Source organism: Canis lupus, chromosome 10 (assembly GCF_048164855.1).
Source record: "Canis lupus baileyi chromosome 10, mCanLup2.hap1, whole genome shotgun sequence".
Taxonomy (NCBI): domain Eukaryota; kingdom Metazoa; phylum Chordata; class Mammalia; order Carnivora; family Canidae; genus Canis; species Canis lupus.
This window is the reverse complement of record NC_132847.1, coordinates 47208366-47229200: the sequence shown is the minus strand read 5'-3', so window position 1 is coordinate 47229200 and position 20835 is coordinate 47208366. Positions and strand designations below refer to the sequence as shown.

The window sequence follows — 20835 nt, the reverse complement described above, 5'->3', positions numbered from 1 at the left end:
AACACAGAGAGAGAGGCAGAGACATAGACAGAGGGAGAAACAGGCTCCTCACAGGGAGCCCGATGTGGGACTCAATCCCAGGACCCTGGGCTGAAGGCAGACGCTCAGCTGCTGAGCCACCCAGCCATCCCTCTGGATACCCATCATGTACCTGGCCTTGTTATAGGAACTGAGGCACAATAATTAACAAAAACTCTTTGTCTCTTTATAGTTTATGTTCTCAAGGGAAAGACAAAACAAGTAAAAGGTATAGTAAGATCAGTTGGAGTTATGAATAAAACTAAAGCAGGATAATAAGAGAGAGACTGGGTTGGGTCAAGTGTGCTTTATTTAGGATAAAGAAGTCTCTCTGAGGAGGTGACATTTGACCAGAGGCTTACATGAAGTGGTGAAGAGTCATGCTGATATCTGATACCCCAGATACCAGCCTGGGTCTCCCAAGAAGTAAAACCAAGTCATGGGTTAACTGTGCAAAAGACTTATTAAGGCATCCCTGTGAGCCAAACTAGTGTTCAGTACAAAATGAAATGTGGGTCCTCTTCTTAAATAACATATTTAGAATTTCAAGTTCACTACAACAGAGCATTCAACAAAGTGCAGGGCCCTTTGGAGAACTCTGCTCCACATGCAAGAGAAAATGCGGAGGGAGCTGGTGGGAGCCTGGGAGAGCCTTCAGATTGTGATGCAAGTCGAACCCCAGGTAAAGAAGAGAGAGGAGGAAGGAGGTGAGTGGAAGCACTCTAGAGTGTTTGGTAAGGCTTTTGGAGAGTCCTTGAGCCAAAGGTACCTGTTAGGTGAATTTTTCATCTCCCAGGAACAGGCTAGCTTTGTCATCTTTGCTGTGCTCAGTCACTGACTAGGAGTAGCTTGTGGGAAGCATGACTTTGGAACAAATGCAGAGATGGATTTCAGGGCACAGCAGCTGTGACTCCTGGCCAGTATGCTGCTTATGCAAGGCACATCCTCATGGCAACTGCACTGGATAGAGAACTTTCCAGAAAGAGGGATCAGTAATGGCAAAGGGTCTTGTAAGTTGAATTGTGTCTCTCCAAATTTTATATATAGAAGTTCTAAAGCCCTAGTGCCTCAGAATATGACCTAATTTGGAAATGGGGTCATTTCTGTTAAAATCAATGAGGTCATGCTGGAGTAGGATGGGCCCCTAATACATTAAGACTGGTATCCTCTTAAAAAGGTGAATTTTAGAGACTGTCACTCACAGCAAGAACAACATTGAAGATAAAGTCAGAGACGGGGGTGATAGGTCTACAGGCCAAAGAACACTGAAGTTTGCCAGCAAACCACCAGGAGCAAGAAGAGAGGCATGGAGCATTATCTTTGCATAGCTCCTTCAAAAGGAGCACACCTCTGCTAACACTTTGACATTACCCTTCTAGCCTCCAAAACCATGAGACAATAAATTGATGTTATTTAAGCCATTCAGTCTGTGATACTTTGTTCTGATAGCCCTAGCAACCTAATACTGCCTTGAAATGAGAGTGAACTTGTTATAGAAACATCAAGGAGACTAACATGGATGGAGCAGGTAAGTGAGAGGAAGAATTGTAGAGGAAGGAAAAGTATCCAGAGACCAGATCTGTAGATTATGTCTTTGGACACCAACATAGCAAATTTGGTTTTATTCTGACTGTAATGGGAAATCTTTACAGAGTTTAGAGAAGGATGTGGCCTGATATCATTTGCATTTGTTAAGTGCCATTCTGGCTATTGTCTGGAAACTGTTGAAGAGCAGAAGTGGAAGCAGGGCACCAAATCAGGTCCGATGCTGCTGTCCAAGGGAGACAGAGAATGGTAGCGTGGATGGGAGGAGTAACTGGGGGGGGGGGGTGCTGAGAAGCGTGGGATGTGGTGGCAATTTGAAGGCAAACCCTATAATTTACTGATGGATTGGATGAGCAGTTAGAGGGAAAGAGGAGAGTCAGAACAATCTCTCTTCTTTTTCTTACTCTTTGTGTATATTTTGTCTTTTGCTTTTGTTTGTTTGTCTATAGCAACTAGATAACTACAGTTGCTATTTTCTGAGATGGGAACAGTGGGTAAGGAGCTTGCCTGAAGTTCACAGGAATGAAAATTGGGATATCTGACATGTTTTAGAAATCTCACATTGTTCTGCAACTTGCTTCTTAATTTTTGTGGACTAATCTTTCCATTTCAGCATAGAAATTTCAACCTCATTATATTTTGAAGCTGCCTAATGTTTCTTGTATGGATATGCCATTCTTGATTGAACTAGCTCCCTCTGAATGGACTTTTGGGTTATTTTCCCCTTTTGTGTGCAATTACAAATACTGATGCTTAAAAGCTACATTATTTACTCTTGATGCATAACAAAATACCCCAAAATTTGGTGGCTTGAAAACAACAGCATGTACTTCTCAGTTTCTCTGGGCACAGCTTAGATGGGTTCTCTATTTCAAGATATCTTACAGGGCACAGCTTAGATGGGTTCTCTAGTTCAGGATCTCTTACAAGGCTGTAACCTAGGTGTAGTCTGGAGCTGCCATTATCTGAAGGGTGGAATGTGGAAGGATCTCCTTCTGAACTTATTTAGTGGTTTTTGGCAGGGTTCAGTTCCTGATGGACTGACTATTGGCCTAAGGGCCTTCATTCTTCACTGACCTGACTGAAAGACACCTTTAATTTCTTGCCTTGTGGACTTTCCCAAAGAAGAGTTCACAACATGGCAACTGGCTTCATCAAAGCAAGCATGTGAGCGAGAGTGAAAGAATATGCAAGCAAGGCACAAGTCAGTCTTTTATAACTTAAATTCAGAAATGCTCCCCATCTCTCTTGCTAAATATTATTCTCTAGAAATAAGTCACTAGGTCTAGCCCTCACTCAGATGGAAAGGATTATTTAAGGGACAGGATACCAGGAGGTAGAGATCATTAGGGGCCCTCTTAAAAACCTGCTTGCCACAATAGTACACTATATTTGTCTTTTGATAGATTATTATAAGTGATTTGCTGAGGGAAACACTGTGTATATTTTAGAATTTCAAGTAGAACATGAGATTTGTTTTCAAAGGTTTTGCTCTAGATTTCTAGGTTCATTTTGATAGGCCTACGAAAGAGAGACTGTAGATCCTCAAAGAGCCTTTGCCAGCTTTTTCATAAACATCTCTTCCCTTCCTGTCTTCCTTTTCTTGCCCCTCCAAAATTTCCCAGAACAGGAAATAACTATGTGTCTGTAACAGAAAGGATAGGAGGGTTCTAACCAGCAGACACATGCCATCTCCATCATTATGGCAACTAGTTTAGGGTATGCTGACCTGGGTTGTGCCATTAAAAGAAAAATGTCATTGCCTTCACTTGTTTCCTGTCTTGGGTGAGGTTTTTTCAGCCAGCTTGGTGAGAGAGATGAAACAAGAAAAGCAGAGAGAGGTAGGTTGGGTTGATGAGATCTAGGGAAACTCCACTTGAATCATTTCTTCTTAATCTCCAATCCTCAGGAGTTTCTGGCAGGCCAGGGAATAATGAGGTGTACATTTATTTCTTCATTAGTCAGAAAAGCACCTTTACTTGCAAGGACCCTTTTATGTATCGTAGGATATGGTCAGAGGAAATGCAGATTATCATCAGAATTACTTAGTCTTCCCCTTACCCACAACCTGAGGTGGCTTTATAAAATTAAATACATCCTAAAGCCAAACTTATTATAAAAATGAAACAATTTGTGTTCCAAGTGTCTATGACTGCAATCAGGTCAGATGCCCAGTTGGAAACTCAGGCTGTTGGCATCTTCCCAAAGAATGCCAAGATGCCTTCCTCTTGTGAACAAGATTGGGTTAGGGGTGGAGCTGGAATAAGAAGAGGGACTCTGGTGATTTTGAGGAATCATCATGATGGGTTCCATCATCTCTTTTTCCAGTTCCTTTGGGTGGAGAAGGGTCTGGAATCCCCCTGTAATCTGCCCCCATTTTCCACTTCTGGGCTCTCCTCTGATGTGGATCAGTTTAGGGACCTCACTCAAGGCTGCAACTCCATCTCCGCTTGTGATGCCAGCGTGGAAAGCTTTGCTTACTGGAAATCTTGAAGGTCAAGGCCCTGCCTCCTTCCTGTCTGGGCTCTCCTTGCAAGCCTGGTGCTGAGTGAGCAAGGTTTATCCGCCTTGAAGCACGACCCCGCCTTCCCCCTCCTCTCTCCGCCTGAAGCCTATGCAGGTTGTGCTCACGTTTCACAAGATCACTCCACTAGATGAGAAAAACGTGTATTTTATGCAGGACAGCGAGCCCAGTGGTGTGGACTGCATTCCCTGCAGAAAAGAGAATCCAAGGACAGTGGCCTTTCAAAGCTAAAATAAATCAGGGCTCCTTGGCTCCACTGGCTTAGTCTGTTGGATTTTGTCTTTTTCAAGAAGCCACGCTGGGTTAGGGCAAATTAGGGGAGACCAAATGAGGATCAGCTCACTCTATAATCACTCACGATCTCTGGAGTGGGGGAATAAACATCTTGCGATTTAAAATATAAATATTTGCAAATGGTTGTATCTTGATCAGTTATATAAAGATCTGCATTTGAGATGTGCTAAAGTGTTAGATTTTTTTCATCTTTTTATATGACAGCCTTGTGTTTGTGGAACTCTGTATTTTTCAGTCTTCAACTATATTAAGCCTTTGAATTTTTTTTAATTGACTAAAGTTGATGGAAGAAATGTTTGTGATTATGCTTATTAGAGTTTTTATAGATTATTACACCACCTTCTTCCAAAAGGAATTTGAGTCATCTGTCACTTACATAAAATCAAACACTATCTAAACTCAGGGAGTTGTCTTTTTTCTTTAAAGATTATTTATTTATTTATTTATTTATTTATTTATTTATTTATTTATTTATTTATTTATTTATTTATTTATTTATGAAAGACACAGAGAGAGAGAGAAAGGCAGAGACACAGGCAGAGGCAGAAGCAGGCTCCATGCAGGGAGCCTGAGGTGGGACTCGATCCCGGGTCTCCAGGATCATGCCCTGGGCTGAAAGCAGGGGCTAAACCGCTGAGCCACCCAGGGATCCCCTTTTTCTTTTCTTTTAAAGAATAAAATTCAGTCTAAGGGAAATAGAGTAGGAGATAGATAGTAGCACGCACCTGTTTTGATCTCTTGCCCAGTGGGTGCTGTTTTCCTAGGAGAGGTCCCTGTGTTTCTGTTTTTCCTCCTCTTTCTTAGAGCAAGGAGGAAACCTCTAATGGAAGCTTTCTCAACAAGATATATTGATGAATGTAGAATCTTAAATGAAAAAGAAGTCAGTGGATGTGGCTTCCTGGACTCTGTGCTTGGACCAGAAATAAAGTGAGTCCTCACCACAGGGGTTTGGCTCAGCCCAGTGCCTGCGGCCACAGTTGTTTTCCACTGCTTGACTTGAGAGTACACTTCTCTGGGCAAAAGTCACCCACGCCTTTGGAAGCTTTATAGGCTTTTTTTTTTCCCCTGTAGCTTTTATTGTTTTTAAGAAGAGTGGGTCACCCTCACTTGTCATTAAAGAATAGTGTGGGGAAAATAAATAAAACAACCCAAAGAATAAAACAGGAGAAACAAAAACCACTCCCCTAAGTGAAAGAAAAAAATGACCCCATCCCACTGTTGTGCGGTAACTATTTCTATGCAATGGTTGATTTAGGAGCTATGAGAAGATTTTTCTCTTTGATTTTTGGTTGTCTTCTATTTTTAACATTTTTGGCAAGCCTGCCCATTGTGGTTACATAAGAAAATCAGAATTAAGATATTTGGTATTAAAAAAGCACCCTTTGACTCAGGATGAGTTTTTCTTGCACTGCTGTGAGAGAGTTCAAATTCCCATCATAAAATAATAGACATAAATGTCTAATCAACATAAGCTTTCTGGCCAGCTTCTCCATGTGGTCCCTGGAGAAGCCTCCTAATCAGACTCCTCCTCTGCCTAGTAGCTGGAGGGAGGTGCAGAGCATTAGTTATGAGGACGGAAAAATCCTGCTGTTCCTGGCTACTGGGGCCTGCAAGGTGATCAGCCTTTCAATAATCATGGACGATTAGCAAGTACCTCCCTAGTGCCAGACCTTTCTTCACCCACTGTCTTACTCCATTACTGTCATAGTCCTGCCAGGTGTAATCTACTAAGAATGTTTTTCTAAAAGAGGGAAAGCGGAAAGCCTACAGAGTTCCCTGTCCAGAAGGGATGGGACACACATAAATGAGTGAGTTCAAGAAAGCATTGTTAATGATAAGAATTAAAAGCCAGTGCTTATTACAAACTTACCTTGTGCCTGGTGCTCTCTCAAATGCTATATTTGGATAATGTCACTTAACTCTCATAGGAATACTATGTGATAGATAATTTTATCTCCCTTTTATAGAAGAGGAAACTGAAGTTCAGTGATGTTGCAGAAGTTCAGGAGTCTACAGCTCTGAAAATGATAGATGTGGGAGACCAGCCCAGGTCATCTGATCTCAGACTCATTTGCTTAAACACTAGCCCGTATAATACAGGGGCCAAGAGATTTTAGTATACGTGCTGCCGAAGTGAGCACGAGGGCCAACAGATACGGGATGCAGGGACTGGTTAACTGAACCAGGCTCTCCATCAGTGGCATAGCCGATGGGCCAGTCAAGGGAAGGGCCATACTCCCAATCCTCAGTGTGATTCAGGTCAGCCCTCCTTCACGTGGGACCTTTGTATTCCTTATGCTTGCAGTATGTCTCATAAATTTGCCTACAGTTAATTTTTAAAAATATAATTTAGACAATCTGATCTCTTAAATGGTTTTAGTATCTTCATCTTGCGTTAGTTTTGTAATACCAGATTTCATCTAGTATAATTATATACACACATTTTCCCCATATTTTAACATCTTTGAAACTAGGATACTTCTAATTTGTTGTAATTAACTTTTTAAATCTCAGTAGCATATAAAATGTAGGTGTATTTTACAAGTTATATCATCTTAGATTCTATGAACTGATGTTTGTTCTTTTATTTTGTTTCTCTAACCTCCCCCTCTCTTTTCTATCTTTATCTACTTATTAAGGTTTTTTTTTTTAATTTCTTTCACCTATATTTGTTTGGAAGTTACACATTCTATCTGTATCATTTGTGTAATTTCTCTTAAAATTGTAACAAGCATACCTGAATTAAATTCTGAAACTAAAAAAAAAAAAAAAAAAGGCCTTTTCCTGTCATCCTTACTGCTGGACATTCAACATTCCAAATGGCCACATTTCTGTCCTGCCTCCATTGTCCTCAGTAAATGAATACTGGCCCAGGGATTCCTGGATAGACTAGGCCTGATGTGTCAAACTCTCTGCCTTAGGGAGTTCTTAAATGTTGGAATGTATCAGAGTCAGTACATGTGAAGGTGAAGGGTAAGACCTTAGGGTCTGGATTTTAAGTAAACACCCAAAGGTGACAGTAAGTCACCCAAAGGTGACTTTGGTCTTCTATCATTTCTGAGAGTCCCTAGGAGGTTCCCCAGGGGAACTTAATAGTCAGTGGATAGGTGGTTCTGGGTGAATAGGGGTCAAATTATTTTTCTTCAGCAGCTACTCTCAACTTCTACCAGAGTTCCCAAAGCTCATGGCAGTGACACAGGGAATGAAAGGAAAAAGAACAAATGGGAGCTGGTGCTGGGGCAAGACTGTTGAACTCAAGCAGAGCAAGTGAAATCCACAAATATTTGTTGGGAAGCAGAGGTTCAAATGAGCTTGAGAAGAATGAGTAGAAACCAAGCAGATAGATTAAGGAAGGGTCAGGAGGGAAGATGAAGAGGTGGATTGACTCTTCACTGAAGTGGCAGCTTGTGTTTGAAGTCTGGTTTGATAGAACCGTAGGGGCTGCCAGATGAGTGGGTGGGTCCTGACTATAGGTGAGCTGGAAAGGGGGAGGTAGTATGAGAATAATGAATGATTCAAACTGTTTTGGTAAAAGGAAGGGTTAAAAATACAGAGCATTGTAGCATGGGAAATAAGGTCACTTCCTAACAGTATGGTCAGGAGAGGCTGGCTGGAGATGAGGCGACTGTTCAGGCCTTGAAGGCTGAAGGATGATGGCAGGAAGGCTAACCAAGGAAAGGCCAGGGCAGAGATCTACTCACTGACAGGTGCAGTGGGCATTAGGGATCTGGTGTGTTGTCTAATTGATAGAGCCAAAACCTGAAGGTCCTCAGAGAGGTTTCTGTGGCTGTCAGAAGAGGATACACTAAGAGTGAGGGTCCTTCTCCCTATTTTAACAGGGAGAATTTTTTAAGATGAGAGAATTTTTACCCATTTTTCTATAATGGGGAAAAATGGACTGTGTTGCTTAAAAAAAATAAATAAAAGCCTTAAGAAACACTAGGGGGATTAAAAAAAATATATGGTTTGTGTTGAAGTATCAAAAGAGATAGTTAAGTTGCAGGCCCCTTTGAAGGGTACTTAGGTGTCAGGTTTGCTTAACCATTGAAGAGACTTATGGCTGGCTCTGTGGGAAGAACATTGGCACTGGGATTGAGACTTTGCTTTCAGCCCCAGCCTGTCCTAACTGTGGTGAGCCTCACTCTGGGCGTTAGGCGTGTCTGTTTCTGGTTTTGTATTTAATACATTAAGAGGTTGAATTGAATTAAGTGATTTTCGAGGATTCTTCCTGCTATAAAATCTCATCAGCAATGATTTTGCTCACAGGACTCCTGACATATACACAAAGATCATGCTCAAGGGAAAAGAATTTCCTGGTACTGGGCAGGATGATTAAAGAACACAGGGTAGGGCCCATGATGCCTGCGGCCACGTCCCAATGTGAAGGGATACAAAGAAGACAAGGGTGGATGCAGCAGAGGCAAAAGCTAGGGGATGGGCACCAAAGTCACAGAAGCAAAATTTGCACTAAAGAAGGTTATAGGATGCATTTTCTTCTTTTCTTTTCTTTTTTTTTTTTTTTTTTTAAGATTTTACTTATTTATTCATGAGAGACAGAGAGAGAGAGAAGCAGAGACACAGGCAGAGGGAGAAGCAGGCTCCATGCAGGGAACCTGATGTGGGAGTTGGTCCTGGGACTCCGGGATCACACCCTGGGCCAAAGGCAGGTGCCAAAACACTGAGCCACCCAGAGATCCCCCACATATTCTTCTTATATTAAAAAAAAAAAATTCCCCAAGCCAATTGACTTCTTCTGCATTATTTTTCCCTTGAGGTATATATTTTAAACTTATTTTTTAAAACAAAGAACACATAGAGATTTTTGTAACACCATGCAAAGATCTTTATAAATATCGACTGTGTGTTTTTTAACATTCTTTTAAGGCTGGACATGCTTCCAAAGGAGCTGATGTTTTAGCAAATGCTGAAAAATGAAAACACGTGAGCTGTTTAGATTGGCCTATGGAACCACATGTCTAGTAGCTGCCATTGACCTTTGTGTGAAATATCTGTTTTCTGAAAAGTTTTCTTTTGTTGATCATGTCTTATCATGATTCTAGGGGCATGTCCCTCTCAACTGGAGAAGAACTGTTTATCTGTGTGGTATCTGATTAGCAATAATTTAGATACATAGTTTAACCACAAAACAAATGAGTTCCTATTTGTGCTGGGTCCTGTATTAGGTCCTAGTGCTACAGTAAAGTCTAGGGTGTGAGCCGGCCCTTGCAGAGGGCCCAGACAACTGAGCTTAGAAATAGAGCATATTGTGAGGTCACTGTGTGTGTGTGTGTGTGTGTGTGTGTGAGAGAGAGAGAGAGAGAGAGAGAGAAGAAGAAGGGAGAGAGAGAGAGAGTTATGTACAAGATACAGACATAATAGGATGGGGATGGTTGACTGGTCCTCCTTCTTCCTCCCTTCTTTCTCTGCTTCTTTCCCCTTTATAAGAGGTTGAAGCTAACCCCAAAAGAAGTTTGAGAAAATGCATTTGGCAAAGAAGAGGTTTTATCTGGATAGAAGTTTCTAGATTCCCCATGGAGAACACCAGTGATATGTTCCTGAACAGTAGCCACATACAGCATGGGACTATGAAGCCTAGTGCTGACTGTTGGGCAAGGTTTGGAAACAGCTCATGGATGAAGGAGGAACTCTGTCCTGAACCTTCTCACTCTTTATGCCTACAGCTGGGCAATAACTGGGACAGATGCTCCTTGTGATGAGGTCGTCTCTCTTATTTGAGAAAAATCTTAAGACTATGCATGCCTTGTATGTAGGTACAGACTTTCTGCAGATAAATTTTAAGTTATAAACTGTATGAGGCTTTCCTTGAATTGATGTCACAAGGAATCTCTACTGAAAAAAAGCTACCTTTGCAAACCAGTCTGTACAACCCAATGTTGGGGTTTCTAAGAGGGCCCCCAATGAACAAAATTACCACTCCTCTCTATATGGCTTGGGAAGAATTTACTTGAAACAACAACAAAAACAAATATCAGCTTTATTGCTTATGGAAGCCAGACTGGAAGACAAAGCTCCAGGTCTGTTAACCACATGAGCCTGCTCAGTCTAAGCCCCAGACTTACCCACAGGCTTCCTCCATTTAGAAAGCTGGGGAAACAGCAAATAACACTCTTTGAAGGCAGGCAGCTCCCAAGAGGTAAAGCTGAGCCAGTTGAGGAGGCCCAGTTGATTTTTCTCAAATTTACCAGTTAAGCTAATTACTCCCTCCATTTCCCCTAGGACAACATTAGTAAAAAGAGAAAGGCCAGTTGTGTACTTGGGAAAAATTCTCCCTCATAAAAGTCAGAAGTGGGGTGGAGGGAGCGCCTGAGTGGCTGTCAGTTAAGCAGCCAGCTCTTGGTTTCAGCTCAGGTTGTGATCTCAGGGTTGTGAGCTTGAGCCCCGTGTCAGGTTCCATGCTCAGTGCGGAGTCTGCTTAAGACTCTCTCTCCCTCTGTTTCTCCCTGCCACTTCTCTCTCTTTCTCTCAAATAAATAAATAAATAAATCTTTTAAAAAAATTCAGAAGTGGGGAAACGGAATCTCCTCCAAAATTTTCCAAGATTTTATACATTTTAGGGTCAGGTGCTCAGGTCTTACAAGAAGTGAAAGAACAGACCAGGTTATGGTTGGGCTTCCTATTGCTCATGAAGCCACCTGAAACCTAATATGAGAAATCTGGATTAATAAGTATCAGACTTGACATTTGCCCAGCTTTACTACATTATCTCAGTTAACCCCAAATACACTATGATATTGGTATTAGTGCCCTCATTTGGCCATAGGAGAAATTGAAACACAAAGAGATAGGAGGGTAACTAGTTAAGGTGCAGATTTTGGACTCAAGACCATATCTTTCTGACTGTAGCATTAGGGTCTAGCACAATCCTCCAGGTGGCCATATCCTTTACAATTACTTGTTTGATTCCATTTTATTTCACAGCTCTTCATCCATTTGTTTTCACCTAGGCAAATTGAAAAGCTCCCAGGCAAATGGTTGTCTCTTCTCTTTTGAGAGTTTCTGGGGTGCAGTTTGAATCCTCCAGCAGGATCACTCTAGCAGAGGTTACAGCTGAGTTATAACCTAAGGTATTATATTAAATGTAAAGCATTTTGATATTTAAAATGAGAACCTTTTATACTCCATTCTAAAAAGTGTTTGAGGGATTCGTGGGAGGGCATACAATTTCCCCTGATATATCCACATTCATGAAGTAATATTACACTAGATTTTACTATATGCAAAAATAACTGGAACTCTCTTACAATATTAAGCTAAGTGGGTTATAAATGTTGAGGAATATTGATTGAGTTATCATCAAATCACTTAGATTACTATTTCTTTTTGCCTAAGAATTAGAAGTCTATCCAAATTAAGCAAGAAGGAAGCATTTGATTTCTTTGTTTCCTCTTAGGAAAGGGGCTCCCATTGTCCCCTTTCCCTCACCCTGTTTCTTACTCATAAACACATATTTGCATTGAATGGAATCATTTTCCATTACTCATGTAATTTCTTCATATTCTGTCGAAAGTTGTAGTTCCCTTTGTCACCAGTCCCCGTGTCAATATCTGCACAATGGTTTTCCATTGATGGAATGCTTTCATAGGCAATATCTCTTTAATTTTTGCAGTAATCCTGAAAGATAAGCACCATTATCTTTTAAGACAAAACTGAGGCTCATCAAAGGGGTTTTGTCCAAAGACATAGTCAGTTAGAATCATTGTCAGCTCCTGGATCCAGGTCTTCTGACTCTAGACCACAAAGATTCAACAAGTATGTGTCTTTGGGAGTGGTGCATGACCAGGTACATAGGGCTAAGTCTTTGTTTCTCCCATCTCTTTCCCTAAGCTCCTTAGATATGCCCTAGAAGTTCCTGTTTTTATTTTGTTTGTTTGTTGTTGTGAACTACCCATCTGTCTACAGAGGGAGTCTTAATTAAAGTTAGAGCTTTGGAGTCAACTTGGCTACTTACAAGTTCTTTGACCTGGGACCAAGTTTTAATCTTGCAATGTCTCAAGTTTCTCTAAGTGCAAAATGTGGGGGATAATAATAATAATACCTAACTCATGAGGTTGTTACAGAAATTAAAATAGATTGAAAAATAAGTAAATGTTAGTTATTGTTACTGTTATATAATCAGGTTGAATAGAATTTTAAGCATTCTAAGATTTCAGCAGCTGTTTGGTCTCTCAAGAATCTCTCTGTTTAAAAACTTGAATCATAATATAACTCAAAGGATAATAATGATGATAGCATACCAGCTTACTCGGTGCCTACTGTGTTCCAGACATTTTACATATACCCTCTTGAATTATCACAGCAACTCTGTAGATACTATGCTCTTAGCTACTGGATTATATTGCTCTAAATCTTGCCTGCAGTTGTCAATTTTACCCACCTCCCCAAGCTTAAAATAGTACTCTTTTGAAAATTAAAACTGTATTTTCCAATTTCCAGTCTTCTAGCCCATTTTGTTCTCTCTACCCCCTTCACAGATCTCTTGCAGTGGTTCCAGATGTCATATATAAGTTCCCATAGTGCCAGGGATAAAAATTTTCCAGATCCTGAGACTCAAATTCATTTAGGGTGGCTAAGAGTAAATAAGTCTGTTGACAGTTACAGGAACCAACTTCCTTGAATTTGAACATTTTTCCTTTAAAGCAGAACTTTCCCAAGAAAGAATTGTCATACTCTGTCTCAAAGAGAAAGAAGGAAATGGTAATGGACAATGACCTTTATCCCAGTATCCAATAGAGATTCTGAGTGACATCACACCAGCTGGTATACACCTGTGCTTTAAAAAGTAAAAATACATTTTTTACTTGCCTTAATTTTTTCTTTTTTGGGTTAAACAACAGAAATTTATTTTTCACAGTTCTAGAGGCTGGAAGTCCATGCCAGCATGGTTAGGTTCTGGTAGAGCCTTCTTTCTGACTTGCAGATAGCTGTCTTTTCACTATGTCCTCACACAGCAGAGAGAGTAAGCTCTGGTGTTTCTTCTTCTTCATGTAAAGGTACTGATTCCACCATTGGGCTCCACAACCATGATCTTCTCTGAACCTAATTACCTCCAGGCTTCATCTCTTAATACCATCACTCTGGGGATTAGAGCTTTACATATGAATTTTTGGGGCACGCATTCAGGTCACAGCAGAAGCAAAATACAAATTAGCAATATTTGAAAGTAGGGTTATCATTGCAAATCTTACAAACATTAAAAGAATAATAAGGGCATATTATGAAACTTTATATCACTAAATTTGACAGATGAAATAGAAAACTTACTTAAAAGGCACAACTTTCTGAAACTGACACAAAATGAATTAAAAAATCTGAAAATAGTGTAGTATTATATATTAAAATTAAATTATTAATTTTTAAAAATAAAATCTGCTTCAGTTTTTAAATTTCAGGTATTAGCTCTGTCCTTCCCTCCTTATCCTCCATTCCCCCATTTTTATTTTTTTTATTTTTTATTTTTTATTTTTTAAAAGATTTTTTATTTATTCATTCATGAGAGACACAGAGAAAGAGAGAGAGAGAGGCAGAGACACAGGCAGAGGGAGAAGCAGGCTCCATGGAGGGAGCCCGACGTGGGACTCGATCCCGGGACTCCAGGATCATGCCCCGGGCCGAAGGCAGGCACCAAACTGCTGAGCCACCCAGGGATCCCCATCCCCCCATTTTTAGATGCCTTATGTATTGGGTTCTCAAATCCTATGTCTTTTTTTTTTTTTTAACCATAAAAGTATTTTCTAGGTAGTCCAGAGATTTGGAAATAATAGAGCAAATGGTTACTCACTTGGAGAAGTTCATTTTCCCCCTTAAAAAATTAATAAAATAATTAGGATATCTTTCATAAATATTCATTGGGTCAACTGAGCATTTATCTTATAATTTTACCTTCACTATTTATTTTTAAAACTGTGGCAACGTTGGGTTCACCCTGCCCATGGTTGGATCAAAGATTTGCCATCTTCCTCATTACTGAGAATCCAAGTCACTCTCTGCTGGCCTCCAGAAGGCCTATATTTAAGATAATATTATTTTCTTTAAAAAAAAACATTTTTTTTAAAGGCTGCATTTTCTTCAGCAGAATGTGAGTATGTGGTGAATTAAACCACACCAAATAAATCCCACCCTCTCCCTATCCTTCTACTCTTTTCGCTGTTTCTTACCACCAAGTGTCCTCTTTGGAATGGTGAAGCTCCTACGTCTGTGGAATGGTGACTCAGTATGGATCTCTGCTGTAAGGACCAGTGCATTGATTGATCACTGCTGTTGCTGTCTCTGCAGTATACAGGGGTACATGCAATGTTTTCATCTTTGGAATACTTAACTTTCATTTTTAATGCTAGACTGTCTGCACTGGTGGCTGAATAAATAAGTGAGTGAACCAGTGAGAGTGTCAACTTGAATGGATGTTCAAGAACCAGAAAATGACAGGTCATCAGAGCCGTGCAACAGGCTTCTGGGGGGCTGCACCTGCTTATACTGACTTCATCTGGTTCAGAAATAACATGGGCATTCAGAAGCTCAGAAATCATGCCAGTCTTTGAAGATTAAAATGAGGCAGCCGGGTTTTTCCCAACTAATCTAAAATGCAATGATATGGCAGCTTAAAGTTGGGGAGGTAGATTAGTTGGAAAAAAAAATAGAGCTGCTTCTCAGACAGGAATCTCTCTAATTTGGGGTTGTCTTGTGAGCAAAGATACAACTTAATGAGAAGGCAGGAATAAAATAGTACAAAAAGGTTGATGGAATCGCATTTTTAGGCATGTCCTTTACTGGAGCCTGGGAAGGTCAGGTAATATTCATTTTATTCACACACATACACACACACATTCCTTTAAGATAAAAACCTAATCTACTTTTATTCAGTTTCTGGGGTGTCAGAGAGTTCCATATACTATTCTAGCCATAAAGAGAAAATGGTGGGAAGATGAGAGATCAGACTAGTCATTCGTCAATTCTGAGGAGCTGGAATTTTAGGTAACACATGGGAAAGGAGCAGCCCATTTGAGAGAAAAGTCGGACAGATATCTTCATCTTTCAGGAGAGATGCTTCATAGCAGCACAGCAGCTGGTAATATTGGATCTCAGTGAGTTGGCAATGAGCTTACAGAGTGAGGTGGAGTCCCCAGATAACAAGTATAGAAGGTTCTATTTGTTTTCACTTTTGTGGTTTCACTTTGATGCAAAGGGTCCTTCATTTACTGTCATCTCTTCATTCATTCAGCCAACATTCAGTGAAGTTGGCTCTGTGCCAGGCACCATCCTAGTTCCTGGGACTCTGGCAATGAAAATGCCATGGAACGTCCCACATGGGGGACACTTCTGGGGCATTTCCCTTAGCTTCCTGCAGTAAATTGCCTTGCTGGCTGGTCCTGCCAGAAGGAGTCCTCCATCACATAGATGAGATATTGAACTACTTTCTCCCCAACTCATATCAGCTGGTTTCTCTCTTTTCTGCCTGCCTACCCTCCTCTGCTACCAACATCTCTTTAGAGGAGGTCAGAGTTAGAGAAAATGGATCTAAGAGTGAATGGGAGGATTGCTTTCTTCCTCATCTTGGCAAGGACACTTTGAATTTTCAACTAATAAGGCAGAAGACATCAATAGGAAAAGAAAAATAAGAACTTTCCCTGCCAGGGTTGCTTAGTTACCTTGTCAACATTCCCTTGCAGCCCAGCCGAATTCTCTTTGCATATTTTTATAGTGCACATGTTTTATTGCTATAATTGATCTATTAAGCAGAAAATATGGAGAACACATGGAGCTCCTGTCAATTTTATGCTGTTTATTTGGGTTTGCATTTTTCTCTTTCCGTAAGACTTCACTCTTTATTGTCCTTTTCATTCCTAACCGGAGTAATCCTGTGAAGAAATCACATCACTGCCCACGTTGGTGCATTTAACTTTGTAACTTAAAAAACAAAAGCCAATAAACTAACCTCAAACTAGACAGCAAATTGTGGACTTTCCAAAGGCAGACACCAAGTTTTCATTAGCTCTATGTCTGTGGTGCCTAGCCTTGAGTCTGGCACATAAATGGTCTTTAGTAAATGTCCACTGATTGAATGAGCACTTGTCTTCAGATATTTATTGAGAACCAGCATTGTAGTGAATGCTATTCATAACATAAAATTTGATTATAGCTTCCACCCAGGGGGCAAAACTTATGACTTGTTTTTTCCTTTCTGGAGACTGGACAAGGACAGAGAATAACAACTGTGTTGTTGCTAGTGCTACATTTTCTTTAGCCAAAGAATCTTTTCTTTATGAGGTTGCAGCAGCATTAGCAGCATCTACATTCTGTCTGGCATTTATGGAAAATTATTCACTGGTAACCTCCTGGGTTCTGGGCACTGTGCTCTCCAAATCAATCCAGATCAACAGACCAGGTGGTTGTCAGTCAAGGCATTTGTATTCAGAACAGTGAGTTTCCCCTCATTCTTCTTAAAAACACACACTCACACACAATTGAAGACTATGTTTATGAAGCACACTGTCGGCAGAACAACAAATGGAGGTTTATTTTGTCATCCGTTTACCCAGGCAGTCTTCCAATGGAGTGCTCCTCAAAGGGTATACTTCTGAGATTTTGCTAAAGTGCAGACATAGATCTATTAGGTCTGAGGTGAGGCCTGAGCACCTGCATTTCTAACAAGATCTCTTAGTGCCCTAATATGTCATCCATGGACAGTACATTTGGCATCACCAAGATCCCAACGTAGCATCTGAGAAGTACTGCTCTAACCATTTAATAAGCCCACTGTGTAAATTATGGACAGAGGTCCTGATGGGGCTCTGGGTTGATAAGTAAGGACAGGTGGATTTCCTGTTCCCATTTCATTTCAAAACTCTTCTGGATATCTGCCTCAATACAGCATTGACACTCAAATAAAGACACAGATGCCTCTTTGTTCAGCCACTTGGTAGTATGATGAAATTGTTATTACCCATCCTGGATTGCAAATGTCTTTAAACATGGTGGCCCACCCTCCAATCTATCCCATCTCCAGAGAACTTCATTCTAGATGAAAAACTTTGAGCAGAAGAGACATCCTCATGTTTGAAGATGTCAGAATGGTTAATGCTTTTGAAAAGAGCACTAGAGAAGATCAGAGTTTCTGTTTCCTTATCTCTAAAGTGGAGATAAAAATACCACCTGTTCTAGCTTCTTTTATAGTCCTGTTGTGAGGAGCTTTGAAATCTATACATGAAGGAGCTTTGAAAACATAAAAATGTTCATGAGATTTTAAAGTAGCTTTAGTGAGAAAAAAAAAAATCACATATGTTTCAGTGCCAGAATGTTCTGGGTTCAAAATTTAGCCTTACCATCTACTAATTTTGTGATTTCTGCCAAATTATTGAATCTATTTGGGCCTCAGTTTCTTTCTGTGTTAAATGGTCATAAAAACATCCACCATGCAAGACTGTAGTGAGAACTAAAATGTTAATATATGTAAAGGATCTGGTACATAGTAGAGTTTAATAAATAGTGGCCAATAGTGGCACATTAAGGGACATGATTGAGAAATAAATCCCCAAAGATGATTTCCCTCCCTCCGGTAAACCTTTTATGTTGAGGCAAAAAGAAAGAGTGATTTTAAAGTTGGTTAAAGTTTTGAATAAATGCCCAGCCAGTTCAAGAGACTGATACCTTAAAGTTCATTATCTAACTATCTCTGGAATAAAAATCTCTAAAATTCATATAAGGTTTTAATAATTACTGAAATGTTTGTCAGCACTAGTAACTGTAGGACTTTGTGACAAAGATTTGCTATGATTATTCTGTGTCATTTACACACTGTCATCAGAAGTGCTAGAGAGTCTTTTGGTGGTATGCACAGGAGCCTGCTAGAGGGTAGAGGAAGATTTCACATTGATGTCCATGCAAGCAGATACTCCAGTCCCTGGGGAAACGGCCAAACAAATGATACTGAGGGTCATGTAAGGCGATGAAAGAAGATTATTCTGAGAACCATGGTAACTCATGGCACCCACATTATTAGAATAACAGAACAGCAAGTCTTATTTGCTGGAGACATGAAGGGGTGGCTCTTGGGTGGTTGCTGCTTTACTGTCAGCAATTAAGCATTTGTGATACAGAGGGTCTATTGTTCTTGTTATTGTTGTTTTTAAGATTTTATTCTTTTATTTGAAAGTGTGTGTGTGACAAGGGAGAGGGGCAGGTCTGGGTAAAGAGGCTTCAGAAATCAGCAGGAAAGACAGGTTGAAGGATATCACTCTTTAGAATAGAAGAGTATTGCTTTTTAGAATAGACAGTATCACCATTTACTAGGAGTCAAGAAACTGGATTTCAGTCCTAACTATGCCCGTACTAGCCATGGGATGTTGCTAGGCAAGTAAATTTATCTTTTAGAGACTCAGGGATAATGATAACTACTACAAATCTACTATGAAACACACCAGGATTTTGTAGGGATCAAATGAGATAATAGAGCACTGAAGACCAAAGCTACTCTTTCCAAAATGGTAGCCATTAGCTGCATGTGGCTATTTGAATTCCAAGTAGTTAAAATTCTGTAAAATGAAAAATTCAGTTCTTCAATACACTAGCCACATTTCAGGTGCTCACTAGCCATATATGGCTAGTTGGTACCATACTGGACAACAAAGATATAGAATATTTGCATTACACAGGAAGTTTTGTTGTACACCTCTGTCTCAGAACTCTAGGGGATGATATCAGAAATGTAAAGGATGAAATATTAGAGGGGTGATCAATGCCTTCATAGTTAAGGATTCTTGGAAGGAAACGAAACCCACTGAAGTGAGCTGAAGTTAAACAAGGGATTTATTTGACTAATTCAGGGAAAACATATGGATCTCAAGGGCTGTAATCACAGTGAGGCTTCAAAAATAATGAACCAATTCCTAGAAGATTATTAGGAGTTCAAGAAGCCACTCTTCTCACTGTTTCTCTTTTTCTCTTGACTTCTCCCTACAGCAACTTGTGCTCTTGTCTCTGTTTCTCTGCATCTCAGTGACATTTTCCTTCTCTCCTCCTCCCTCCTCCTTCTCTCCACTGCATCCTTTTTCTCCTGCCTTTCTTGTGCTTCTTTCCCCCTTCCCCTCTCTGCAAAGCAGCTTTCTTAATTGCGCTGCATGTGGTCCCAATAGGACTCAACCAGGCCTGGTTTTCACTGTTTCTCAGGAACAATGCCTGACAAAGGTTGGGCCCTGATCCCAAATTCCCAGGAGAGATATTCTTATTAGCCACCTTGGTGTGATAGCCACCCCTGCTCCAATCAGTTATGTTTAGGAGCATGGGGTAGTGATTCCTCTTTTACTCAATAAAGGCAGTGGTGGGTGGGGCTGATGCTCTAAAAAGGAGCATATGTGGGATGGGGATGGGGTCTTGACTCACGTGTTCACTTAAACATTTTAGAGAGTCCATTAGTCTATGACCACACAGGAAAGAGTTGCGAAAAATTTGCCCAAGGCCATGAAGGAAAAAGTTATTTGTGTGGTATGAATCACCATTACAGACGCTGGGGGGTTTGGCATATCCTCAACATCCTTACACCTGGATGGAAGTAAGGTACTGCCTGAAGCGACATGGAAATCAGATCTAAGCACGTGTCATTCCTTAACTACAAACTGAGTACTAATAAGACCCTTCTCTCTTCAGCCTTTAGGAAGAATCATGAGGTTCTCTTGGAAACTCTTCAAGAGGAAGATGGACAGAGCCGCTTAAAAGAGATTAAAGACCGCAGACCGCAAGACTGGGGCCAGAGGGCTGGCAGTGGAAAACCCTGCTGAGTTGTGACCTCTCACTGAAAAGTTCTAGGTGCCTTTTTGCTTCTTGCAAAAAAAAGGAAGAGAAGGAGAAGACCATGTCCATAGCTTTGAAGCAGGTGTTCAACAAGGACAAGACCTTCCGGCCCAAGAGGAAATTTGAACCTGGCACACAGAGGTTTGAGCTCCACAAACGGGCTCAGGCATCCCTCAACTCAGGCGTGGACCTGAAGGCAGCTGTGCAGCTCCCCAGTGGGGAGGACCAGAACGATTGGGTGGCAGTACATGTGGTGGACTTCTTCAATCGGATCAACCTCATCTATGGCACCATCTGTGAGTTCTGCACGGAGCAGACCTGTCCTGTGATGTCAGGGGGCCCCAAATATGAGTATCGGTGGCAGGATGACCTCAAGTACAAGAAGCCAACTGCCCTGCCAGCTCCCCAATACATGAACCTTCTTATGGATTGGATTGAGGTCCAGATCAACAATGAGGACATATTTCCAACATGTGTGGGTAAGTTCATGACCAGCTTCTTGCTTGTTTTGATGTATCTCACAATCTCAGAAAATTTTCAGAGGCTTCTTCTTGGACCGTCTTTTGATGCTAGGTAGCACCATATCAATGTTCCCTAAATTCCACCACACCTGCCACATCTTTTTCCATATCTAAGAACCTCCTGGAAATTAA

At 40.7% G+C, this 20835-nt stretch overlaps 1 protein-coding gene across 4 annotated transcripts in view; it reads left to right on the top strand.

The window, feature by feature from the left end:
* MOB3B (MOB kinase activator 3B) overlaps positions 1-20835 on the top strand; it is a 190441-nt gene that overhangs the window by 52515 nt on the left and 117091 nt on the right. For all 4 annotated transcript variants that reach the window (XM_072841590.1, XM_072841591.1, XM_072841593.1 and 1 more), the window contains one exon: positions 20039-20661. In XM_072841590.1, coding sequence (XP_072697691.1) covers positions 20244-20661 — 418 coding nt within the window. In that variant the 5' untranslated portion in view covers positions 20039-20243. The remainder of the gene's footprint in view (positions 1-20038; positions 20662-20835) is intronic.